General features: G+C 37.8%; 1 protein-coding gene across 14 annotated transcripts in view; it reads left to right on the top strand.

Annotated features, from left to right (window-relative positions):
* Positions 1-22,744, top strand: part of TNS1 (tensin 1) — a 356,761-nt gene that overhangs the window by 235,582 nt on the left and 98,435 nt on the right. For 13 of the 14 annotated variants that reach the window (XM_039343171.1, XM_039343170.1, XM_039343169.1 and 10 more), the window contains 4 exons: positions 11,916-11,965; positions 13,119-13,290; positions 13,841-13,891; positions 18,955-19,077. In XM_039343171.1, the coding sequence (XP_039199105.1) occupies positions 11,916-11,965; positions 13,119-13,290; positions 13,841-13,891; positions 18,955-19,077 (396 nt within the window). Of the gene's footprint in view, positions 1-6,358; positions 6,631-11,915; positions 11,966-13,118; positions 13,291-13,840; positions 13,892-18,954; positions 19,078-22,744 lie in introns of those variants that run through there. The other variant, XM_039343178.1, reaches the window with a different exon arrangement.

Genomic DNA, 22,744 nt, shown 5'->3' with positions numbered 1-22,744 from the left:
GTATATATAACTTTACTCAAAATTATTACATGCTGAGTTTATTAACAGTTACGTTCAGAATTGTGTTTCTCATTTTTCCAAAAAATGATTTGGAAAATAGTATCCTGGATCTTGCATAAACCAGAGTTCTTCACTTCTCTGTTCTTCATTAAAGCAGGCTATTTTTTCAGGCTTTCAGACACAACTTTTTCTTTGGTTGGCACAGGAACTTGAAAAATTATGGGCTGTTTTTATGAAGAGTAGAGAGGTGCTGGGCTCAGGCTTATTTTGAAGTATGAACAGTCCTAATTTATTTAGCGAATGTATCATAAATCCAACGCAGTGATCTTCATTGAAACAGACTAGAACTGAGACATCAAGTTCTAAATAGAAAATGCAACATTGTTTTTCCAATGACAGTGCAATAAAAACATCCTCACATATTCTGAACATAATGTTCACTGATTTGGGAACAAATTTAAGAAACTCAGTATTGAGAGCCACATAAAACACTTACAAAGAAACCAGAAGTCAAATACACTGGCCCCTAGGTCTTACATGAAACATATAGTCACTCTGTTACTGCAAGAAAAGAAAGTTGTTAATAACAGAATAACAGCGTTGGAAGGGGTCTTGGAGGTCTTCTAGTCCAACTCTCTGCTCAAGCAGGAGACCTTATACCATTCTGAACAAACGACTGTCCAATCTCTTCCTAAAACTCTTCAGTGATGGAGGACCAACAACTTCTGGAGGCAAGCCATTCTACTGATTAATTGTTCTCACTATCAGGAAATTTCTTCTAGAAATTAGTTCTAGATTAGATCTTTCCTTGATAAGTTTCTGTCTGTTACTTCTTGTCCTGCATTTGAGTGTTTCGAGGAATTGGTTACCCCCCTCTTCTTTGTGACAACCTCTAAATATTGGAAGACTGCTATTATGTGATCCTTAGTCTTTCTCTTCTTTAGACTAGACATACCTAGTACTTACAACCTTTCTTCAAATGTTTTAGCTTCCACTTCCTTCATCATCTTTGTTGATCTTTCTAGAATCTTAGCACCTTTTTTGTATCACAGTAACCAAAACTGGATGCAGTATCCCTAATATAGTCTTACCAGTGGGGTATAAAGCAGTATCACCACTTCTCATGATCTTGATTCAGCCCTTCCATTGATGCATTGGCTTTTTTTGGTAGCTCCAACACACTGTTGGCTCATATTTAAGTAATTGCCCAATAGGACTCCTAGATCCCTCTCAAAGTTACTGCTATTGCAATAGTACTGAATTGTTGTTGATTTTTTTTTTTTTTGCTTCATAATATTCAGTTCAGAATTCTAAAAGTGCTTATTGGTTGATTATGTACCATCAAGTCATTTTCAACTTTTTAGCAATCACATTTTTCATTCTACATTTGAGAAATATCAACCTTATGAAAGTCACTGTCCAAATACATTGAAAAATAGTTCCCTAGGCACTTACAGCTAGCTAAAAGCTCCTCTGGGTGGTCTAGTTGGATGTCGCTGTGATAACTGGTAAGGAATGGAAATTCACCAAGGTATCTTTTATAACTAGATAAGTACAAGAAACATTTTTTTTCTAATTACAGAATTAGCCAGTACAATCTGTGATTTCCTGCTTTAAAGAAGGAAATATGAAAAGAGAAAAAGCTCAGTCTTTTGAAATATAACATCTGGACCCGCTCTGAGAAGATGGAAATTTCTTGAAAGTCAAGGAGTGTCTGGAAACAAAACTGTTTTTCTTTGAGAAGAAATGAAAAATATCTTGCCCTAAGTCCAATGTCCTTCTTCAAGGACTAGAATATGAAAAGGCATTCTCTGGGAGAAGAGCCATCCATTTGCCTGAGAAAAAGTATTCATTTATGTAGAAAATTTATACAGCTGCTTACCGTAAATACATAATTCTGGGCAGTGAATATTCCATACAAAATGATATTTAAAAAAACTCAACCCCATAAACAGTTTAAATATTCCAATATAAGAAAAAAAAACATTCAGGGCAATATATAGCAATTTGATAAAAATAAAGACATGTATACAGGTAGTCCTTCATTCAACAATTTATGAATGAAGTTCAACGTTTGAAGTTATGACAATGCTGAAAAAGGAGACTTACCACCTTGAGGGCCTGGTTGCCACAGCACTCCTGCAGTCATGTGATTGCAATCTGGGTGCTTGGCCACCTCCTTGCACTCATGATCCCCATTTGTGACCTCCCCTGTCCGATTCTCACAAGCAAAGTCAATTGGGACACTGGCTGGGAAGTTTGCAAGTCCCTCTGATAGTCTCTCCCACCCTCCCCTGCCCGGCCCTACCTTTACCTGCCTGCTGGATTGCTTGCAAGCTGTCTGGGACTTGCTTAATGATCCACAATCCTCATTTAAAAGCAGCGATGGGAAGTGCAGGATTGCTTTTGCTAAGTGATGTGCTCATGTGACATCTCACTTTATGACTGTATTACTTAGCAGTGGAAATTCTGGTCCCAATTACCATAGTTAATTGAGGACTACTTGTATTGGGTCCCTTAACATCCTGACTAATGCTTGCCAGATTTTAGCAGCTTTCCAGAAGTCCAGGAGGGTTGTGAGTGTGACTTAGACCTTCATCTAAAGGTTGCTCAGATTGTTAGCTTAGGTTAGTAGAGCTCTTGCATTACTGCTGAATGTTCTTGTGGGATGTTCTGTTTTGCCACTACAGATAAGCATATCTAATCGGTTGCAGTTGTCTTGGTATCACAGGGCCTTTGATTGCATTGCTTGGGGAAAGAGGAGATGAGCTGGCTGCCACTGCTCATGAGATTCCTTTTTTTCTTTTCTTGGCAACCTATCCAAATGTTTAACAATTGAAGAAGCTAAAACGAAATCATGTGGATATGAACTGAGCAGGGCTTCTGTGTGCTCTGGAAAATAAGAATTCTCTGGCACTGACTCTTTTATATATTAGATATGCAACCTACTGCAACCAACAACAGAAGCTCCTCCATAAGTTTGTTGTCATCAGCATCTCTGGTCTATTAGCAGAATCTTTGAAGAGCACTGTTCTAATTTGACATGTGATAGTTCATGTTGTTCATTTGGCTGGTCAACAACAGAGTCTCATCTGTTTTTAATTTCTATTCAGTGTGGTTGATATATAAGTTCATGGGATGTCAGGCAGTGTGTTAGAGTCTCCTCATAAGGAAAGCACCAGTAATGGACTGTTTCCTCAAAAACAAAAAAGCTTTGGACTACTCATATTTACTTGCAACTGTAGTGGCTTCAGTCTAGGACAGGGGTAGGCAACCTCGGCTCTTTTATGACTCATGGACTTCAACTCCCAGAATTCCTGAATCAGCTATGCTGGGAGTTGAAGTCCATGAGTCATAAAAGAGCCGAGATTGTCTATCCCTGGTCTAGGAAGTATCTTGTAAGTACCTGGAAAAAGGAGACTGCCCTTCCCGCTTCTCTAGTGCATCCCTTAGTAATTCTTGATAAAGTGTTGAGTAGGCAGAATCATCCAGAATTTTGCTCAGATATCTCTGTCAGCAGAAAAAAATACCAGTGATCCAATGAAAAGAGCATATTTTATCTCCATTACTTTGAAGTGAAAGTAGAACATAGCCAAGGCAAGCCAGTTTAGTCTGATACTTGGGCAGATAATCCTACAGCTTCCATTACTTGCTTCAATATATTTTTGTTCTTTTATTAATTATAACATGCTTTGGGCCATGAGATAAGACATCATATTTAAGAGTAAAATCAAAGTTATTTAAACAGTATAACACAGGGATGAAAAAAATGAATCTCATCACCTTTCAAATGGATTAAGTACACTTAAAAACTCACCCTTAATTATGATCCTATTTCTATTATAAATCAGACCTTTGAAGATACTAAACTGCATAAATACTAATCTATTTTTTCTCAAAAAAAGGCCCTTGGCCCACTAGAGAGAATTAAAATTGCTCTATTTCTACTTTCCAGCTAGTTTCCTGCATTGACAAGAAGTATGAATCTTCCCACTATGACCAACACAGGACCTTGGTGTTTGTTGAAAGAAGGGCAGAAGCTCCATTTAGCTTCTCCAAAATTCCTGTATGGAATTCGGTATCACCTATAGTGACTAAGCAGTTGCAATACTAACAAACAGTCTTTTAAAAAAATGTATACAGAATTCCAAAAATAATAATTGTATAAAACAATTATTAGTAGATGCTGTTGTGGAAGGATCCCTCCCCTGGTACCTATTTACACTTTATATTTTTCCATCTTTTATATTTTGCCTATTGATTTTCTAAGATGTTCTAATAAAAACACATCTACCTATGTGAAATAAATCATTGCCAGAGATTGCTCAGTAGCTACCTGTGTGTTTATAGGAATAAGGAACCATGGATGAATTACAATGACAGCGAAGAAGTCCTGGAGAGAAATCTGTTGCTTTGGTCCTAGATGAAATTAAATACTGGGTTGTATGTGTTGAAGTTACTAAAGGACCATAATATGTCTTCTTCTCTGATCCCAGTTAGCTAAATGCAAACTCAATAGTGGTAACAGTGGGAAAGGATGGCAGCTGCTTAATTGTAAAATTTGATTTACTCATACTACTATTATTATGTTTAGTCTTTTAAATGTAAATACAGGTAGTTCTTGACTTAACAATAGTTCATTCAGTGACTGTTCAAAGTTACAATATCACCGAAATAAGTGACTTTTGACCATTTTTTACACTTACAACCGTTGCAGCATCCCCATGGTCACGTGAACAAAATTCAGACAGTTGGCAACTGACTCACATTTATGACAGTTGCCGTGTCCCGGGATCATGTGATCACCTTTTGCGACCTTCTGACAAGCAAAGTCAATGAGGAAGGCAGATTCACTTAACAGCTATGTAACTAACTTAACAACTGCCATGATTCATTTAACAACTGTGTCAAGGAAGATCATAAAATGGGGCCAAACTCACTTAACAAATGTCTTGCTTAGCAACCTAAATTTTGGGCTCAGTTGTGGTTATAAGTCGAGGACTACCTGTATATAATTTAGTTTAACAGTAAATAAATTGGCTGGCTAAATTTTTACAAATTACTCTTTTGTACTGCTTCTGTCCTGTGAAGCTTAGGGAAGACACATCCACCAACCTCTAGAGCCAAATACCCCCCCCCCCCAACTTGGCTAAATACTCAGCGGTAAACAAGCTGAACTCTTTTTTCTTGTTTGATGAACATACGGTAGAATGTCCTATCTACAAAGAACATCTTACTTTTGCATTCATGCTGCTTGTCCTCACTTTGCAACTGTAGATATAAGTCTTCCTATTGCAAGCTGATAGGAAATCTTTTGGAAGAATAAAGAATAATTGTATATGAACATAGGGGTGTGATGGCTCAATGATTAAAGATGCTGAGCTTGTCAGCTGAAAAGCTGACAGCTCAGGTTCAAGACTCGAGTGTCATGTGACGGAGTGAATTCCTGTTACTTACCCGAGCTCCTGCCAGTCTAGCAATTTGAAGTATGTAAATGCGAATAGTTAAATAGGTACCACTTTGGTGGGAAGGTAACAGTATTCCGTGCCCCTCGGTGTATAGTCAGGCTGGCCACATGACCACGGAAATGTCTTTGGCTAAGAAATAGAGATGAGCACCATTCCCTAGAGCAGGGGTAGGCAACCTTGGCTCTTTTAAGACTCGTGGACTTCAACTCCCATGCTGGCTCAGGAATTCTGGGAGTTGAAGTCCACGAGTCATAAAAGAGTCAAGGTTGCCTACCCCTGCCCTCAATAAATACACATTAATTATTTTAAAAGAAAACCGTTTTGGGATGGTGTTTTTTTTTTTTTTTAAACTGTTTCCAAAATATTTCAGTTTTCCAGGTTTGAGGCAGCGGAAAGAGACAAAAAAGATCTGGAGGATTCTTCACAGCCCTGTTTTATAAAACCCGAGCTTATTCTGGGACTTACCGTTATTTCTGTTCTTAAAATTGTAACTACTAGATCAATGATTTATCTGTCGCACCAAGGCCACAATGAATGTGGTTTGGAAGCTGCATGTGGCCCCACCCCTATTTTATACAAATAGCTTTGACATCTCATTGGCTTAATTTGTGGCTTTTGTTGCAACCGATTAGCACACATTTTCTTTTCAGTTGTAGGCAGGAAAGAGGGAAGTGATGCTGTGAGCAATCCCAGCCTTTCGAAAGATTAGTCAGTCCCGTTCAACTTTCTGCCTGGACCTAAATTCTGGATAGGATCTTTTCTGATTGCTTAATTTGCCTAGAAGCTGTTATTCCTATCAGCTGATTACTGCCTGACTATTTCTCGTGGTGTGTGTGTGTGTGTGTGTGTGTGTGTTGGAGGGAATTTCAGGAAGGGTAGGGCTTTATTTCCACTTGATAATAACAAGGGAGCTGTTTATAATTAGGATGCTGCCCTGTGAGACCCAGGGACCAAAGCTGTTGCATCAGAGGCTATCTGCCGCAAACATAATGCCTGCTGTATGCCTGGCTTATGTTGCTCCTTAATCAAATACTCTGCATTATTGTGTACTTGTTTGGGCTGATTTTTGGTAGCAAAGAAAAGGATTGTTTTGGATGGAGTTTTCAGAAAGATGGGAACCTTGGCTTCAAACTGGCTTAGGAAAACCCTATCTCTGCCTAAGGTAAGTCTTGGTTTATGCCCAGATATGTAGGTATATGTGGCAAGGAGATGCCAAATTGCATTCCGAGCTACTCTCTAAGGGTAAGTGGGAAATATGTTAAATATCTACCAAAAGGAATATGTATTCTTCTTTGGCCTCGTTTGGCAGGATAGAATTTTTGGATCAGATTTTAGGATTATAGGGTCATTAAAGGAAATGTGGGGAAGAGTCAGGTGATTATAGATTGCTATATTCAAAAAATCTTTGGCTTGGTTACTGAATTAATCCATTTTCTGGGTTCACAATATACGTTGATCGTAATCTATACAGACTGGTTTGGAAAAAGGCTAATGAAGGTTTGTGTGTTGTACAAAGTTGGCTAGTATGTTTTTAAAATCAGATCCCCTTCCAAATCTATAGGATGTGAAAAAAGTATTTAATGACTATGTATCGATATAAGCCAGGTAATATTGTTTCACTGGAGAAAGAACTTTATTTTCTAATTATGCAGCACTAACTTCAGAAGGAAAAATATAAATGTGCATTTCACCATGTATGTGAGAATATTTTGCGTCCATCTGTATGTCTTTCCATTTTTATATAAAGAATGAAGAACACTTGTACATCCATCTGTATGTGTATGAAAAAAATATTCATAAGAATGTATAAAAGAGAGTACTTAACTTTGTACAAGAAAGTGAAAGAACATGCATAATATCACTTTGGGCCATCTGCACTGCATTTACTGTACTTTAAATTAAAATGCTTCCAAAATTCTCACTGAATTCTAAAGTTCTGAAATATTTTCATCTGGTTTCTAAAATAGACCAGATATGTGATTTGTTTATTCCTTCTGATCACTTTTGGGAAGTTCTGTATATTAGCAAGAGGTGACATTTTTAATATTATAGAATTGTAGGCTGCCCAGAGTCATCTATTTGAGATTATAAAATAAAATAAAATAATCTTCACCTTAGTTCAGTGTCCTCTTTTGAACATCAGAGATATTGGAAGTGCACAAACATATATTGGTACAACAACAAAAGATAGATATGATATGATTGGCAGTATTATATTCTCTAGGTTTGGTGAGGCCATTCTCCAAAAGCAATAGTTCTAATAATAATCTCTACTTTTCAGGAAAGTAGAATGTGTAACCCTGTTGTTTCATATGTGTTTGATTCTTGTTTTATTTCAAGGCTCTGGGATACAGCCACTCTTGACATGAATATGCATAGCTTTTGCAAAATTGCTAAAAACATGTTATTAGCAAATATCAATCCAGTTGAGGCTCTCAAGGAGAATGGCATAAAAACCTGCATTTGATATCAACCGCATTTGGTATGATTCATACAATCCTGATTCATACAACATGCTAGACTAGGTGAAAATAATAGGGTTCGATAGTTTGCAGTTCAACATGTTATGGGAGACAGTCCTTTATCTTAACAAGGCCATTAAGTTAAGCTACAGGAGGACAACCTATGTGATATGCATAGTCTCCCAACATTTGAGTTGCATCTCCCTAATGCCCGAGATCAGGTTGCTGAAATTGTCTAGCAACATATCTGAATCTGACTGATGAATATTTTTGTCCTTTAAGGGAGGATAACGATGGGAATGGGAATAGGATTTTTTTTTTCTGGGAGGCTTCCTGTTTCTGTCTTCATTCTTAGTCACTTGCTAAATCCAAAAAAAAATCAGGCTAAAAGGGATGACCTCCTTTGACCCTTGAAAATCAGGAGACTAAGTTGTAGCATGTGGCCTTGTGAATGTTGTCCACTCTTGAATTAAGTCACCATCTAGACTTTCCTTAGGCATAGCTCTGTAAACGTCCCAGTTGGGTGTAGTTAGCTTTAGAATTTTAATGTGAAATAGACCCAGCCCATGAAATAATTTTTCTTTTGGGTGCTTTATCACTAGAGGTTTTTAAGAAGAGATGGGATTGCCGTTTGCCCAGAAACAAATATTGGGTTTCCTGCTTGAGTAGAGGGTTGGACTAGACCTCTAAGGTTCCTTCCAACTCTGTTATTCTGATGGGGTGGGACAAACTCATTCATATCTCTCTAATGAAAAAGTAATACCTTGGTATAGATTCGTTGTAAGAAAACAGAATATGGTAGTTACCTAACCATGAATTGCTTATGGGAATCCATTATGGGAATTAAATTTGGTTTATCACAACCCAAAGAGAGATCTAAAGGTTCAGAAAGAATAAACCCATTTTAAACCCCAAAATGTATAGACTGATAGCTTTAAAAATATGAATCACTGGATGAAGTTAACTTGATATTTTTAATTTATTGTGTTTTCTATATATCATGCTCCTTTGTCTTGGCTGCTTTATATGATTACTTATAATTCAGCAATATTTGAAAACAGACGATTGGTTTTAATGATAGAAATTAACTCCGTGTTTGAGTGTCAGTGCAAAATGAACCCCACGTTTGAGTGTGAATGGCAAGAAATCCTAGGATGAGAGTTTTAGTTACATTTTGTTTTTGGTTGCTCTTGGTTTAAATGGAAGATTCTAAAACAGGGTATGAAAATATATGTACATATACATGTATACAGTATATATATATTTCTCCTCATGTATATTTTTAATTAGAACCCCCACTTAGTGTTCCTGCTGGGGTTATAAAGTCACTGAATAAAATAAGCACATAAGGAATTTGGGGGTGGGTGGGGGAAAAAGTGAGAACAATGTATAAATAGAAACTTCCTGCTTCAACAATTTAGATATTTCCTCCTGATATTTTGTTCTGTGAAAATTTTGGATAAGTACAGTTCTAGGGACATGAAGAGATCTTGCAGTGTATTATAATGCTTTCTCCTAGTGCTTAGTAAGATCATACTGTATTTCTCCAGGAGAGATCTAAAGGGTTCGGTGAAATTGCCTTCTCTGAGAAATCTGCAGTAAAACTTGCTGGTTTATTCTAGAATTAAATCTAGAAGCCAGATTTCATAACAATCCTTTTTCCCCCCTTCTAATTTCTAAATCAGTGGTTCTCAACCTGTGGGTCGGCACCCCATTTGGGGTCGAATGACCATTTCACGGGGGTCGCCAAACCATGCTGTCCGCCATTTTTTTCCATTTTCCCTAGCTGTCCTACTCCCTCTTATTGGTGGCCACACCCACATGGGGAACTGTATTATGGGGTCATGGCATTAGAAAGGTTGAGAACCACTGTTTTAAATGCTATCTTCAGAGGATCTCTAACTGCAAAGGTGTGCTTTGTTCAGTGTATTTTAAGATTGCAATTTATAAAGTTCCCAAAAGTCTTTTTAAAATTGAATTTAGCTGTGGGGTTTCCATGGAGTGAGCAAGCAGTCGGATTCAATTTTAGAAGTAAACCATTCCTTGTTCACAAATTTGCTAAGAGAATATACTATCAGCTAGTGTAGTTTCCTTTCTTATGCCTACATTTTCCCTCCACTTTTCGAGGGACACTGGCAGAAAAGATCTATAATTTAGTCTGAGCATCTTACTGAAAAGAAAAAAAACCCTAAACATATTTAATATCTTCTATTTGACTTATGACACAGAAAGGAATATGTAGTGTAGTGGGGTGCCCCAGGGCTCTGTTCTGGGCCAAGTGCTCTTCAACATCTTCATCAATGATTTGGATGAAGGGATAGATGGGGAACTCATCAAATTTGCAGATGACACTAAGCTGGCAGGAATAGCCAACACTCCAAAAGATAGACTTAAGATACAGAAGGATCTTGACAGATTTGAACATTGGGTGCTATCTAACAAAATGAAATTCAATGGTGAAAAAAGTAAGGTTTTACATTTAGGTAAGAAAACCAAATGCACAGGTATAGGATAGGTAGTACCTTGCTCAATAGTAGCAACTGTGAGAGGGATCTTGGAGTCCTAGTGGACAATCACTTAAATATGAGCCAGCAGTGTGCTGCAGCTGCCAAAAAAGCCAACACAGTGCTAGACTGCATTAACAGAGGGATAGAATCAAGATCACGTGAAGTGTTAATACCACTTTACAATGCCTTGGGATATTGCATCCAGTTTTGGTCACCACAATGTAAAAAAGATGTTGAGACTCTAGAAAGATTACAGAGAAGAGCAACAAAGATGATCAGGAGACTGGAGGCTAAAACATATAAGGAATGGTTGCTGGAATTGGGTATGTCTAGTTTAATGAAGAGAAGGATGAGGGGGGACATGATAGCAGTGTTCCAATATCTCGGGCTGCCATAAAGAAGAAGGAGTCAAGCTATTCTCCAAAACACCTGAAGGCAGGACAAGAAGCAACGGATGGAAACTAACCAAAGAGAGAAGTAACCTAGAACTAAGGAGAAACTTCCTGACAGTTAGAACAATTAACCAGTGGAATAACTTGCCTCCAGAAGCTGAGAATGCTCCAACACTGGAAGTTTTTAAGAAGAGACTGGACAGCCATTTGTCTGAAATGGTATAGGGTTTCGTACCTGAGCAGGGGGTTGGACTAGATCAGTGTGGCGAACCTATGACACGGGTGCCAGAGCTGGCACTCAGAGCCCTCTCTGTGGGCACGTGCGCCGTCGCCCCAGTCCTAGGTCTTCAACTTTATAAAACCTTTTTGCTTTAGTCCGCCGCCGCCGTGTGCAAAAAAAAAAAAAAGGTTCAATCAGTCAATTTCAACTCGTGGGGAAAAAAAAAGATCTTGCAAAGTTGGAATTGATTGAACTTTTTTGTCCCACCCAGTCTGCCATTATCACTGCAGCCACGCCCACCCAATGGGCTACACCCACCCGATTGGCCACACCCAGCCAATGGGACACACCCACCTGGCACGCGATGATGCATAAGTGGATTTTGGGTTGCAGTTTGGGCACTCAGTCTCTAAAAGGTTCGCATCACTGGACTAGATGACTCCAAGGTCCCTTCCAACTTTATTATTATTATTATTTAATTGGGACTTGCTCTGGATTTTATTTTCTCCACTTCTCTGATTTTTCTTCTGTTTTATTTTCAATATGTTATGAAATGCAAACTGCAACACTAACAATTGTGCAAATGCAGAGAAATGAGAAAAATGCTCTTTAAAAATAAATTCTCCAATATCGGGGAATATGGGATGTTTTTCAAAATGGAGGTGTATAGTACTTTTTATGACCCATCTCAAACTGACAACTCTTCCTATCCCAACACATATCAGATTTTATCTTTGCTATTGATATGGGGTTTGGAAAATAAGCAGAGACTTGGTTTCTTCACTTTTTCTGCCAATTGTACCAATCTGTGATAAAAAAATATGATATTTTCTTCTTTATCTTCCTCTCAATCTTTTCTACCTTAGGTGTTTTCAAGATCCCCTCAAATTATGCAGGCACAACGTAAACCTTCAAGGTAAACCTCAAGAGTTGACGAGATTTTTGTATGAAGTATCTTAGCTATGGAGCTCCAGCCACTGATTTATTTTTAATTAGGAATATAATCCATTAATGTTTCAACCTTGTTGTAAATTGATTTAAAAAACAAAGGAGAGCTAAACCAGATCAGACTATGAGGCAGCACCCTCTTCCCTCAATGGTCAACCACATTATAGCACCAGCAGCTCTAATTCCAGCAACTACTATTCTGTACCATTCACTACTTTCAACCCTGGAGGAATATGATGTCTGGTACAACCTGAAAGTTTTGTCCTCTATGAATTTTATACTTACACAGAACCATTAGTATAGACCTGTCTTTCTCAATCTCAGCAACTTTTAAGATGTGTGGACTTTACCTCCCACAATTGCTTAATGAAGAATTCTGGCTGGGAAATCTTGGAAGTTCAAATCCACACATCTTAGACTTGCTGAGATTGAGAAACACGGGTTTTCATGTTTATTCTAGTTCATGGAGGGTCTCTAATTCATCAACATTTGTCTTGCAATAGTTTTATAAGAGAAGACTCTTTGTTATGTTTATTGAACACTTGGTTCTTTGCTACCCATTTGTACAAATGGCTTAATTTGTAGATTTGTATTCTGATTTACCATCAGGAATTCAAGGCAATATACTTTGCATACCCTGATTTTCCCTTGTCCCCTTGTCTTTCATTCTATGATGCCATAGGACTTCTTGAAATGATTATCTGTTGGTGTATTTTCCCTTCTGCAGTGGTCTCTAGGAATCCCTTGGTTTCATATGCTGTTTAATACCAGCCATACTTCCTTATGGAAAAATAATCTACATTTGCCAGCATGCCAATTAAAAAAGGAAGCTACAAATATCATCTGGGAGAAAAGTGTAATTTTGAAAGGAGTATCCTGTTTCCCCAATTCAGATTCCAAAACATATGTACAAGGAAATTTAATTAAAACTTCTCCTAGAAAACCCCCCGATGAGAACAGAATTTGAGAACCCAACTTGTTAACACTCCAAGAACACACTTCAGAATTGACAACACAAGTAAAGTGAAAAAGTGCTTGCTGATGAGTACACAGGCAGATCCTTCACAATTTACATCTTATATCTCAACTGTCGATTATTCAGTTGTTTTTCTTTGGCCTAGGAACTTGAGCCTAAACCAGGCCATGGAAGACACTTGTGAACTAGATCTGGTATATGTCACAGAACGGATAATTGCTGTCAACTTTGCAAGTTTGTCGGAAGAACAAACCTTCTGCAGCAACCTGAAGGAGGTGGCTCAAATGCTTAAATCCAAGCATGGGGACAATTATTTGGTAAGCACTTTGGAAGGCTGTGACTCAATTTCAGAACTTGCTTTGAAAAACTTTCCAGGAAGTGAATGTTTTCTGGAATTCTGTCTTGGTGGTTCACTTCAAAAACAGTTGTAATATCTTATGGATACTGATCTGATTTTTTTCCAGATCCTACTTTTTCTCTAATTATCCTTATAGCATGAATTGTTACTTTGTGATATTCACCTTTATTATCAATTCTGAAGACTATTTTATTATGAGGTAATAATAGGAGCAAGATCTTCAACAGGAGCAAGATCCTCAAAACCAAACAAAAACATTATCTCTCACAGTTCCAGTTCAGTTTTTAGTTCAGTGAGCTGCATGGTGATGTCAATAAAGCTTAAAAACTCATATTTGAAGTTCTTGAAAATTCGGAAAGAGAAAACTTGTATATGTGTGTAGGTATTTCACTGATCTGAAACTATGTATTTTTGGCTTCTAGGTGTTTTTCCACCATTTTGTACCAAGCTCAAGATATACCAAACAAACAGAATCTTCTAATATTATATATTTCTTTTCTCTCTTTTAGCTTCTTAATCTATCAGAGAGGAGGCACGACATCAGCAAGCTACATTGCAAGGTATGATGGACTGTTACTTAAGCAAAAAACATTTCCAGGAGAGTGGTTGGATGAGAGAGAGAAAATTGGGCCAGGACAAAAAATCATTTATAACTTTTTACAGATACAAATTAGTTATTGAATACATTACATATACTAGCCTATGGATTTATTACCCTATCATAGCTCTTGATTTCTTCCCACTCACAGTATCAACATCTTTCAGCCTTAGTAATTAGTAAATAAAGGATAACTTTATTCCTTCATTGAATAATGAAATATATCCCGTAAACAGGCATTGTATTCCCTGAAATTTGAGGTCATCAGAACCTTGAGGTGCACCTGTGGACATCCATAACCAGAAATATGCCTGCAGGACCTCATGACAAAATTACTTAATGTGATATTAACCAACATTTTTCAAGAAGTTGGCAGTCTTTATCTGAAATTCCATGAAACTGCAAGGGATCAAAATGCCACATTATAGCAGACCTGCTAGAGGTTGTACATTTTAATGTGATCTTTCTTCTCCATTAGTGATGACACTGTGAAAATGAATGTCTGTATGTTCTGTAATTCAGGAAAAAATAAGCTTTTGGAGTCTGGGTTCCAAAATCCCAAACTGTTTCTCAGAATGGAGAAATCAATGTTTGCTAGGAAACTAATATGTCTGATTCCAGTTGCTATTTTGAATAATAAAATACGTTAAGTGGTTTCAATTGCCTAGGAAGGCTTAGGTAGATTTATGTACATTGATTTTGCAAATTTTCCTGCATGCATCTTTTTGACAGCTAGACAGTATACAGTAGTATCTGCAAAAGAAGAGCTATCATTTTTTCCAGACCCTGAAATGAAGAAACAGGCTCCTCTGTTTATATATGATTAATTGGACTACATTCTAAAAAGTTCATGTTAACTATGAAGCTATGTTCAGTTTCATTTACTGTAAACCTACAGTCTTTTAAGATCATAGCCTAGGCAGCCACTCCACTTCTCTTCAGCTACTTTTTGCCTCCAAATTGGGTAGTCATGGAGTGCTGCCTCCTCTAGGTACATCCCACTCTTTTTTGGCCATTAATTACATTGTGTAGCCACTGTCTTTGTCATCCAAAGAGGTTGTTCCTTAAGCTACAGCCAGCGCTTGCCCCTGCTCTAAATTTTGGAAATGGTCCTAGCATTGTAATCTAGGCTTGCCACTATATTTATCAGGTGACTATGGCAGGAGGTTATTCAGGCTGAATTAGCAGGCTGGAGGAACAGAAGAGGAAGGAAAAGTGAACTTCTGTGACTGAGAGGCAGAAAGAGGAATAGGTTTTAAAAAGGCAAACCTTTTACTGGAGGGGAATGCAGCAATAATAAATGGGAAAATGCGATGGATTATATATTGGATTTCATGGTATTTATTTTGTTGATTACTCTGCTTTTGTACAACACTCTTCGAGTAAGAAATTTAATTATTTATTTTAAAAATCCTCATTTTTCAATTTAAAAAACCCCCAAAGCTTATAGGATAGTAATTTGCTAAAATCTTCAGAGCTGTCATGATAGAAGTATTCACATTCATAGTCATTCAACACTTATCTCCCCCTCTAGAGCTAATTCTGTTATTTGTTGATGAAGGTTGACAACATTCGTAGTCTTCCTATTTTATAAGGCAACATTTGTCAAATATTTTGCAATTGCAAACCACCAAATAAACTCTTGGAAACTACGGTAAACAGATAACTAAATTATACAAATCCCTCTCCCTACATCTTTGTCTTTAAGAGTCTGGGAATTCATATTTTCAGAAAGTAAGATAATAATTACACTTGTATTTGGATATGCTTCTCAATCTCCTCCATTTTTATAGGTCTTTCTAAACTGAATGTTGGACCAGAAAATCTAATTCTAAAAGAAGTATTTAAATAAGAATCTTCTTTATCACTTGAATTATTTTATGTACCCATCCTATACTAACATTTCCTCCAATGTTTATGTTATATTTACATTTAAAAGTTTCTTCCCCCTCCCCCCGGGCATGACCATAGGGATTTTAACCCATTGCTTGCTTTTAATAAGCTATTCAGAGTCATTGCAGAGTGTACAGTCTTAGATATTGTAATTATTTATACATAAAATAATAAATTAACCAACTAGCTAGCTTACTTGCTGATCAATATATTATTCAGTACAAATCTCTTGAATTGTAAGGGGCTAAGCAAGTAGTTTTCCAGCTGAATGAAATCTTGTGCTTACTTATTCATTGCTACATTTCCTATTCACAATTTTTCTTTGGGGATGCTTGTGTGTGAACGTATTACACGTATCAGCATGTATGAACTCATAATTAGCAACTGTACTTCTATGCATTTTCAGAATTTTAAGTGTCATGTTGCTACTTGTATTATCCCTTATATGCTTTAATTTATTCAGTTTCCTACCATGGATTGGTTTCTACAAATCAGTTGATTTCATGGGGATAGCCAAGAAACGGGGGCTGAAGGGACAGACTTCAGATGCAGGGAGGATGCAGTTGGCCACTGGTAGATGATTGTGGAACACAATTTGAGAATTTCTGAAGGAAGTTCTGAAAGAATATTATGCAGTTTGCCTGGGGTTCCCAATCTCAGTATTTTCTGAATTAAAGCTTTCCTTGAAGAACTGGGGACAACTTTTGCCCATGCCAATTTTTGTGTATGATAGCTATTATTATATAAAAAAAGAGAATTAGTTATTTTTATTGATACTTTATTGGACCATAGAACCACCATTGGGGGATTGCTTGAAAATAGTAATGTAAAGATATCCCTTCCTAAGCATAACTCAATTGAAACATCATCATCATCATCATCATCATCATCATCAACATCATCATCATCATCACTCATTTGAAGTCATACTTAAAATATTCTAAGATTAGTGGTTGCTTTTCTGAGAAGGAAGTTACATTTTTACTCAGAGGAACTAATGCTGATTCTCCCTTGCTTCTTCCACTTTTCGATCAACTGATAGAAAAGAATGTGCTCCTTTGACAAAATACTGTTTTAAAGAAGTTACTAGACGAATATGGAGTCTTGGTTTTGACTTGAGACTTCCCCTGGTGATTAAACAAGATTGTTACTAAGGACTCACTATTGGGCAGAATCTTAAGATGTCACTGCTCTTTCCATGCACAGGAATTTTCCATTTTGAGGAAGTTACTGTCTTGAAAATTGCGAAGCTGTGAAAACACCCAGAAGGAAACTAAGAGTTCCAGTTTGTTTATAGCTAATTAACTCTGATCAGTTTCACTCCTGCTCCCCCTTGTTTAATATTGCTGGATGTGTGGAAGAAGAAGGAAAGGAAGAGAAAAGAAAGAGGTCTGCAAGCAATCAAGATTGCCTGGATCATTCTCAAATGTGTTTCTATAATGGAATGTGAAAATGACCTTGGAAGACTTGGGACGGGAGGAAGAGATGCTGCCTAGAGAATGATCAGATAAAAGGGGGGAAAGCCAGCAACTGAGTAACTGGGCAGAGAGAGAAACTTAGACAGGATCCACCCTAACTTATCAGGTCATAAAAAGAGACAGAGGGGGATTTGTATTTTCAGATTTGCAAGATTCTGTTAATGTAATCCTGCAATAAAATAGAATTAGTTCATCTGATCATGTTTCTTGCCTGGTATACTTAGGAGGTTGATATTAATCTTGCAAGTTTGAAAGTACAAATCTCCCACCATCTTTTTTTTTTTTTACTACCTGTTAAATTAGGGAGGATCCTTTCTTAGACTTTCTCTGAGACTCAGTTGTGAGCTCCTCTCTCTCTTTTCTGATTGTTTCACAGGTAGCATCTTTCCCTTCCTCCCATCTTTCAAGGTCATTCTCACATTCCATTATAATTTCAAACCATGATCAAAAGGATTGGGAAGCAAAAAAAGCTTGGCCATCTCAAAAGTACTGTAAATATAGGGCTGGTGGCAATTAAAGTCTCTTTGTGACATTATGGCAGTGAATAAAGTGAAGCAAACATACCAATAAACCATGGGTGACTTGACATTTATTATTAACTGACCTAAAATGTAATGATGTGCCAACTGAAATATAATTATCCTTCTTTTTTTAGCACTTCTCCAAAATTTGTGATGGAATTGTCCAGTCCAAATATTCTATCAAAATACCCATGTTAAGGGAAATGCCATGCAAATATGTAATATGTACAGAAACACATTTTAATTTTCATATGAATTCTGCCATCACAATTTGATGAAAGAAATGAGACCAAAAACACACTGAAATATTCAAAAACAATTAAAAGTGAGCCAGTGAAATCCATCTATCCATCTCCAATTATAGCTTCACATTCTCTGCATGCCGAACATCTTTGTGGCATGCAACTCTCTGTTCTTGCATAGGATCTATTTGCAGGGATGCTCCCAGCAAGGATTAAGTGTAGAGAAATTGAGAAAGTGCCAGGGAATTAGGCAAGGCTCCAGTTTTTTTAAATGGTGCGTATAATTTGAAATGAAAGCAATTCCCAGGAAGAGTTCTTTTTTTCTAGGAAAAAGATCCTCATTTCATATTATCCACCTAGATTATATGCATTATTATTATTTTCTTTTTTAAACTTTTTTTGGGTGGGACAACTAATTTCTAAGATAAGGTTGATGTCAGTTTTGATCCAGCTTGATTTACTAGGGATGGTGCTGCATCTTAATTTTTATTCCTGATTAAGAACGTGCCCCACCAATTTCTAGCAAGGATTCCTAACAAGAATTTGCAGGTTGTTAATGTTTGTCATCACATAACTTGGCTTGCCTTCTTTTGGCAACACAGGCAAGAAATGATTTGCAGTAGTATCTTGAATGACTGAAATAGAAAATCCAAAAGAAGCCTTTGTCAGCAATCATAAATAATAATAAAGAAATGGAATATGGCTGTCTTAAAATGAGAACTCTAGATGCATTTGCCTAATGGTAGAACCAATCCTCCCTTTTTGTGTTCTGGAACAACTTGTGAAACTGTCTGATAGCCAAAAGAACTTAAGATAGAAATCCTAATCTTTTATAACAGCTTCATGACTTTCTTCTCCTACTTGGAACCCCTCTTTCTCCTTGTACCACAGGTGCTGGATTTTGGGTGGCCTGACTTGCATACCCCTGCGCTGGAGAAGATATGCAGCATCTGCAAGGCCATGGACACGTGGCTCAATGCTGACCCACACAACGTGGTAGTGCTGCATAATAAGGTGAGAGGAAAGAAAAAGATTTCCCTGGATGATGGTTGTAGCGAGAACTGTGAGGTTTTGCCTCTGCTTAGGTGCAAAGATCATTTAACACAGCAGTCCCCAAACTTACCAACTTCTTGGACTGGCAACGGTGGAGGTGGTGGTGGTGGTGGGGACAGGGGATGGCTTCAAAACGTGCACCCGCTGCTAGTGCAAATGGAGTTTTGCGCACTCGCGCACTTGTGCACTTGCCCACTGCTTGTGCAGACCAGTTCCCAATGGGCCACAGACTGGTACCAGGCCACGGACTGGGGGTTGGGAAACCCTGATTTAGCAAACAGTTGAATAGTGGCAAATGGAACCTCCAAATAGTTTTCATTTTGATTTTGTAAAGCAAATACGTGACTAGTGCATATGATCTCAAGGCCAGCTTTGTTTATAGCTAGGCCACCCTCGTTCTCCTGCCTACAACTATTTTGCTTGTGGCTAAAGAACCGCCTTCTGAATTGCTATCCATGAACAGAAAGTGTATTCTTATTTTTTGCAATGTTCTATTTGCTACATGCTTGCCATTGCCACGCTTGTAGCAATTTGCTATGAACAATTGTATATTTCTCCCCTCCTCATCCCCGATGACTGTAAAGCAGTTTCTGCAAACTTTGTGCTAGATTTGGCCTCAGCTGGATGCTCAGCCTGTGCTTCAGATAGTGATGAAAACAGGATGTGTAGTTTCAGCACTGCTTTCTTGTGATGGGAATATTTTCAGATTTTTCCACCAAACATCCTGTTCTCACTGTTTAGTTTTCAGTTTTATGGGCATTATTCAGCACTCTTATATAATTGTTGGTTGCTGTGTGTTTGTGATTGGCCTATGCGTGCATTGCTGTTACTTCCATTGTTTGATACTACAAAATACTACACTTAAAGATGTTCCTATAGTGTATCAGATTTGATGTATTTTAGAAGTTGATCCCTCTCCCCTGGGCATTCTGGATACTGTGATCTTGAAAGACCTAAAAAATGAGTTTTAGCAGCTGCATCGGATAAGACTTCCCAAGAACTTTTGAAGAAAAAATTGAATAGTGAAACTGGGATAAAAAGTCTACATGCCCAATATATCAATAGAAACTTTCTTCTCATGCTTGTTGCTCTTGATATTCTTTGGTTGTGTTAATGTAACATGTGTAAGCAGTCAGTTGAAGGGCTATCAGCTCGCTTTTCCAGTAGACCAAACTTTGCTTGTTTGAACCTTGGTTTGTCTGTCTATTGGTTGAGTTAGCATGCTTGCAAACTCAGCCTATTTATTTAGCTTATGGTCCAGTGTCTTGTGCATGTCTAGGAAATGGATGGATTCACCAAACAACGTTGTGTGTGAAACACATCCTTCATTGACAGAACTTGAAAATGAGTTTTTACTGTAACCATGAGTTTTTACAGTTGTTATAGAGTTTTTACAGAGAGCCACAGTGGCACAGTGGTTAGAATGCAGTATTGCAGACTAATTCTGCTTACTGCCAGTGGTTTGATCCTGGCTTGCTCAAGGTTCACTCAAACTTCCATCTTTCTGAGGCTGGTAAAATGAGGACCCAGATTCTTGGTGGCAATATGCTGCCTCTGTAAACCACTTAGAGAGGGCTGTAAAGCACTATGAAGTATATAAGTCTAAGTGCCATTGCTATTGCTTCTTTAATTAATTTGTTCTTATTCTTTTGGAGTTGCTAAATATTGAGGTCATTGCTTGTGTTCTCTTGCTATTACTGCACAATTTGTATTATTCTGATGAGGCGGCATTATAGCTGTAATTTGAACCTTTTGTATTTTCCATTTGCATATTAAAGCACAATTTAAGCTTCTCATGAAATAAATACATATGTGTGTTCTTACTCCTTTGTTAAACACATTAGCCCCTGGGATGAATGACCGACAGTGGAAAAAGCAGGTATGTTGTTCTCCTAGGAGAGTAACATTAAATCAGGGAATATCATGGGAGTCGCAGAAGTGGGAGGTTTGTTAGTACCTCCATGTGTCTCTAGGGATATAGGGAAGTAGTAGTTATTCCAGTTAGTAGACTTTCTTGCCCCAAATTGGTGGTGGTGCATTTGGGAAAATTTCTAAACTGCACACTTGGCCCTCCAGGGGAACTGCAACACCATTGAACATCACTTTGACTATGTGATTGTGAGTACATTGAAGACATTAAGTTTTGGTGAGTGATGGATTGGACTGGATGGCCACTACAAGTGATTCTGACTCCATGTTCTGTGGTTCAGTGATTTGATGTCTGCTATGGCTTTGATATTGTGGTCTATTTGGGTGTGAGTAAAAGAATACAGAGTTAGTTGATGACTTACGACCATTCGTTTGAAGTTACAGTGGCACTTGAAAAAAAGTGATTTCTGACTGTTTATCATCATTACAACCATTGTAGGATCCCCGTGATCACGTGATTAAAAATTTGAATGGTTGGCAACTGGCATGTATTTATGACAGTTGCAGTGTCCTGGGGTCATGTGATCCCCTTTTGCAATCTTCTAGCAAGCAAAGTCAATGAGGAAGCTAGATTCAGTTAACAACCATATTACTAACTTAACAAATGCAGCGATTCACTTAACAGCTATGGCAAGAAAGGTTGTAAAATGGGGCAAAACTCACTTAACAACCATCTTGTTTAGCCAGGGAAATTTTTGGCTCAATTGTAGTAGATACTTTTAAATACTGTTTTTTTTTTAAAAAAATTACACTTATAATAATAATAATAATAAAGTTGGAAGGGACCTTGGAGGTTATCTAGTCCAACCCTCTGCTCAGGCAGGAAACCCTATACCATTTCAGACAAATGGTTGTCCAGTCTCTTCTTAAAAACTTCCAGTGTTGGAGCATTCACCGCTTCTGGAAGCAGGTTGTTATACTGGTTAATTGCGATTGCTTTCTTACAGAAGCCTCATGAAATTAATCTGCAGGCTGCAAGTTACATATCCCTGAAACATGTAAAGGCTGACAACAGATTCAGAGCCAAATTTGTCATGATGGGGCAGCTGCTCACATATTTGCTCTGCTCCCAAGAATTGAATCAGATAGGATCCATGCTTTTGAAATAGGAAACTGCAATAGGGTACTAACCATTTATCAGATACATCACTTTTCTTCTTGTGTTCCTTTTACCTCTGTCATTTGCGCTGAGATGATATATACATGCTTAATACAAGGGATCGTGGAAGAAAAGGAGAGTTAAACATCCCCGTCAGTTCACCTCAGGGTAAAAAAAAAAAAAAAGGCAGATATTCTCCTGCCAATAAGAACGAAGGAAAGAAAATAGATGTAGCTGCCTAATCACACTCTCCATTACATATTCTGCACTGTTCATTGCATTGTATACTACAGGTAGTCTTCGACTCACGACCAGAACTGAGTCCAACTTTTCTGTTGCTAAGGGAAACATATGTTAAGCGAATCTGGCCCCATGTTACGACCTTTCTTGCCGCAATTATTAAGCGGATCACTGCAGTTGTTGAGTTAGTAGCATGGTTGTTAAGTGAATCCGGTTTTCCCATTGAGTTGGCTTGTCAGAAGGTCGCCAAAGGGGATCATGTGACCCGGGATATTTCAACCGTCACAAATATGAACCCATTGCCAAGCATCTGAATTTTGATCACATGGCCATGCGGGACGCTGCAACGGTCGTAAGTGT

This window comes from Crotalus tigris, unplaced genomic scaffold (genome assembly GCF_016545835.1).
Source record: "Crotalus tigris isolate CLP2741 ecotype Arizona unplaced genomic scaffold, ASM1654583v1 scf7180000017834.3080900, whole genome shotgun sequence".
NCBI lineage: Eukaryota > Metazoa > Chordata > Lepidosauria > Squamata > Viperidae > Crotalus > Crotalus tigris.
Note: the sequence above shows the minus strand (reverse complement) of the source record. Positions and strands in the feature narration are given on the sequence as shown.